Below are 3087 nucleotides of genomic sequence, written 5' to 3' on the forward strand. Positions count from 1 at the left end.
TCTTAGAGGCCAATTTTGTTAATTAAATGTTTTGTTTGCGACGCAGCTCTCATTCATTGCGGACACGTCATTCGGAGCAGATCTAAGCCAGAGACCAGATCTCATTAGATAAAGCCCATCAGAACTAAGAAAATGGAGGAGCCACTAATTAAAGCTTTTAATTGTGCGGATTCGCTGCAGCCAGGCAGCCGCTTTATCTGAAATCTTGGAGGGAGAGGAGGCAGAAGACCAGTTCTGCCCAATCGACACTTGGTCACGCAGAGGGAAGGGACTAGGGAAAAGCAGTGCCCCCCTCCACCCCCCACCACACATCCAGGCCCTGCTTCCCCGCAGCTTTTTAGCCATATCTTAGTAGTTTTCAAAAGCTCACACCTCCAAGTCAGGCAGTTTAAAGCCCCTTAATAAATCGCTCTGTGGTCTCAGGCGGGCCAAGGAGCCGAAGGGCCCCCTTCACCTGGCATCTGGTGAGCGGATTACTCCCATGGCCATCCTTGCAGAATTCACAGCTCCTCCAACAAGTGGACTGGGGAGCAGACTGGGGAGGGAGCAGCTGAGAGGGAAAGGATGGCGCACCAGCCTCCTCACCTTCCCACCCTTCCAGTATCTTGATGGGCAAAGGGAAGGAACAGTGCAAGAAGACTTCAGAGATTCCCCAACCTGGGGGTGGGGGAGCTCAGCTGCCGATGAGCCCTGAAGGGAGTGGGAGGCTACAATCGATTGGTACTGAGCTAGAACTCCTCTTTCCCAGGAGAGATCTAAGGTTCTCAGGGTAGCATCTAGTTCAAGAGCAAGCCCGGCTCCAGTTTTCAAAATCAGAGGGGGGGGGGGACCTGAGAATATGGACCCAATTAATTAAGGCACGGGGCTAGGCTCACCTCTTCCATGACTCCATTAAGCCTGTTGAAAGCACGAAGTGGGCATTTATATTTGGCCCCAAGAATAGGAGGAGGCGATTCCCAGAAAGCCACTTGCCTAAACTTGTCCTGAGGGAATGCAAGTGGACCCATCTTCTTTTTAATTAGTGGTAATCAGAAGCGAAGGTTTTCTGAAGGCACTTGGAGAAGAGGTACATCTGTACCATTCACGGCATCTGAACAGCACTGTCAATTTTTCCACTTTAAGTTAGCCTCCCGTCTTACCAGCTTTGCTCTCCATTTAATTACAATACTGTCAAAGCTCATGGCATTGCTTGGAAGGAGCACCAGAAAGCATCACACCCATGCTCCTGCTGATTTTCCAACATTTACTTCTAAAAGAACACTTAGTGAAATTAATGCTGCCATCTTAATTTAAAAATAAAAGCCCTCTCCCTTCCTGTATTTCTTTTACTTGGCTGATTAAGGATGCCTGCAGTGGACACAGGTTGCATTATCGGAATAACCAAATGTCATTTTGCTCCATCATTTTAGATTAATGGTATCACTGGGGTAAACATACACACACTCAGCTCTGAACTGCACTGGGATCTTTTGCACTTTTAGAGTTGAGGGATTCACAATACAGCTAAACTTTGTACAAAAAAACCCTCACCCTTTGATTTACCCGCATTGAAGAGAGCAACATTTTCTACTAACGTCTATGAAGAAAACGGTTTAGGACAGAAATTTAACTAGAATGCAATTCTTCGGAAAAGCGAGCGGTTCTCTAATATCAACGGTGTGCGTGTGGGTTTTTTTTTTTTTTTTTAATTACTGGATGTTGAAACAGAACACCTCCTAGAAGCATTCATGTGCATCAGTCTATCAAACCATTTACTCAAATTAAATGTGTAATCCTTCAAATGCCTCCTTTCAAATTAATGAGTTTAAGTAGCTTGAGTTCACCTGAAAAGATCCTATAGGCACCTGACCTCCTGAATTCTTTCCATTAATTGCACTGAAACTTGTTGGAAAAGACTGCTTACATGGGTATATGAATGTTCCTATACATTGCTTTAAAATGCAAGATTAGTATAATTCTATAGCCTCTTTTTCTAAATCTCTTTTGGGGATCAAAGGTAGTGATACAAACGACAACACCAACAACAAACCCCAAATCTGAACATTCCTCAATTGAAAAACCTGCAAATTCTACATCGCAAACCACACACTAACATTGAGCATTACAAGCCTCCAAGTAATAGTACACAAAGAGAAACACTACCATTAAGGGTTTTTTGTTTTGTTGGGGGGGGAGGGGGGCTAGTTTGCTCTAAGAAGAATTACAAGTCTTTAAACTGATGGGTAATCAGCATTTTTCACAAGGAGCACAAAGAATGAGTCACAGTTTTCCACTCAAAAAAGTTTTAAAGTGCTTACGTAAATATAATTAGCCATCACCATAGGCAAATCATTTCTCACTAACTACGCTTATTTGTAAGTCAATCTTTTGTCTCTGAGTTTCTACGCAGGTCCCTACCTTGCTTTAAGTTAGCAGCCTAACTCCCACTTTTCAGCAGAGGGGTCCAGACTGGGGCAGACCCTTAAAATTTTGGTCAGGAGCGCGCCCAACCTTTGCACACCTAAAGGCCCAGTCCCACCAGATGGACAGACTCTTTACTTACTACAGTTCTTGCTATTAATTTATTATTAAAAAATGGAAGATTAACACATGCTTCTTGAAACCCTTAAATCCGGCCAATCAGAAGGTTTCTGAGGTGAAGGCTACAACGTACTCTCATAGGTGCCCAGTTCCTTTCCTTCAAATCCTTGGTAACCTCTGGCCTTGCCATTGCTCTGCTCACCCATCTCAAGGAAAGGCAGCCAAGTCTTACCTAATGTAGTCATTTCTGCAAAGGATCATGCCGCTCTTGGTATAACAGGACGTGCCGATGTCGCCCAGCTGCGCCTGGCAGCAGGAGCACTTGAGGCACCGGCTGTGCCAGTAGCTGTCCATGGCATAGAGCAGAAAGCGGTCCGCAATCTTGCCCCCGCAGCCTGCGCACCGCTTCCAGGAGAGGGAGCCGGCCGTCACCGGGGGCGGCTGTGAGCTGCTGCCCGGATTCACCATGGTCTGCAGAGGGCGGGAAGGGGACAGGGAGAGAAAGACAAAACCGGGGCAATGCAAAAGTTAGTAATCGCCGCGCGCGAGAGCGAACACGTTCCCCCC

At 46.1% G+C, this 3087-nt stretch overlaps 1 protein-coding gene across 1 annotated transcript in view; it reads right to left on the minus strand.

Moving 5' to 3' along the window:
* The window catches only part of LMO4 (LIM domain only 4), a 13494-nt gene that overhangs the window by 10197 nt on the left and 210 nt on the right, over positions 1-3087 (minus strand). Inside the window, exon 2 of the mRNA XM_077746100.1 lies at positions 2753-2991. Within this exon, the coding sequence (XP_077602226.1) occupies positions 2753-2988 (236 nt within the window). The 5' untranslated portion in view covers positions 2989-2991. The remainder of the gene's footprint in view (positions 1-2752; positions 2992-3087) is intronic.

The sequence above is a fragment of the Crocuta crocuta genome, unplaced genomic scaffold (assembly GCF_008692635.1).
Source record: "Crocuta crocuta isolate KB4526 unplaced genomic scaffold, BGI_CrCroc_1.0 scaffold48, whole genome shotgun sequence".
Lineage (NCBI taxonomy): Eukaryota > Metazoa > Chordata > Mammalia > Carnivora > Hyaenidae > Crocuta > Crocuta crocuta.